Source organism: Rhincodon typus, chromosome 15 (assembly GCF_021869965.1).
Source record: "Rhincodon typus isolate 14 chromosome 15, sRhiTyp1.1, whole genome shotgun sequence".
NCBI classification, from domain to species: domain Eukaryota; kingdom Metazoa; phylum Chordata; class Chondrichthyes; order Orectolobiformes; family Rhincodontidae; genus Rhincodon; species Rhincodon typus.
Genome location: NC_063346.1, coordinates 49,237,595 through 49,238,244, shown reverse-complemented (window position 1 = coordinate 49,238,244; position 650 = coordinate 49,237,595). Strand labels below are relative to the sequence as shown.

The 650-nt window shown below is 41.5% G+C and overlaps 2 protein-coding genes across 3 annotated transcripts in view; one reads left to right on the top strand and one right to left on the bottom strand.

The window, feature by feature from the left end:
* nup93 (nucleoporin 93) overlaps positions 1–650 on the top strand; it is a 147,430-nt gene that overhangs the window by 60,403 nt on the left and 86,377 nt on the right. The window lies entirely within an intron of this gene.
* The window catches only part of herpud1 (homocysteine-inducible, endoplasmic reticulum stress-inducible, ubiquitin-like domain member 1), a 12,491-nt gene that overhangs the window by 922 nt on the left and 10,919 nt on the right, over positions 1–650 (bottom strand). The window contains exon 6 of one of the 2 annotated variants that reach the window (XM_048605701.1): positions 96–315. In XM_048605701.1, the coding sequence (XP_048461658.1) occupies positions 133–315 (183 nt within the window). In that variant the 3' untranslated portion in view covers positions 96–132. Of the gene's footprint in view, positions 316–650 lie in introns of both variants that reach the window. The other variant, XM_048605702.1, reaches the window with a different exon arrangement.

Here is a 650-nt window from a genome sequence, read left to right as displayed (position 1 = left end):
AGACCCAGTCGCAGCAGAAACAGTGACTTCATTTTTGCACAAAGCCCGGAAACACTGAACTAGGATTGCACTTTTTTTTCCTCTAAAAATAAAATTTTATAAAAGGCACAGCAGTTCGGTGTGCAATTGGAATTAGTTCGCCACAACCCGAGGACCTTCAGGGATCAACGACGCAAAGAAGGTTTTGAAAAACACCCAGGCTTTATTTGCAAGTGTCGTTCTATTCATCTCAACCTCCAGAGCCACAGGGGCTTCTGTGATCTCACCGCGTCCAGAGTTATTTTCTCCTCCGATTTCTCGATCTGGTGTCCCACTCTGAAATTCACACACGAAACAAATCAGATTAGTAACATTTAGCACCATAATTTAACTTGGATCAGATGTGCACAGTTTTGTTTATTCTGTACCCTTTAAAAATCTCTCGGCTAACAGGATCTTGCCTTATGTCAAAACAAAAATCCTAACATGTTTCACAGGAATATTATCAGGCAAAACTTGACAACAAGGCACATATGGGTACAGACAGCCCAAAGCTTAGTCGAAGAGCAAGGTTAAGAGGAAGATGGGGACAGAGGGATGGAGAAGTTTAAAAGGAGAGAATTTTGAACATTGAGTAAAAACCGAAAGAACTGCGGATGCTGTAAGTCAGA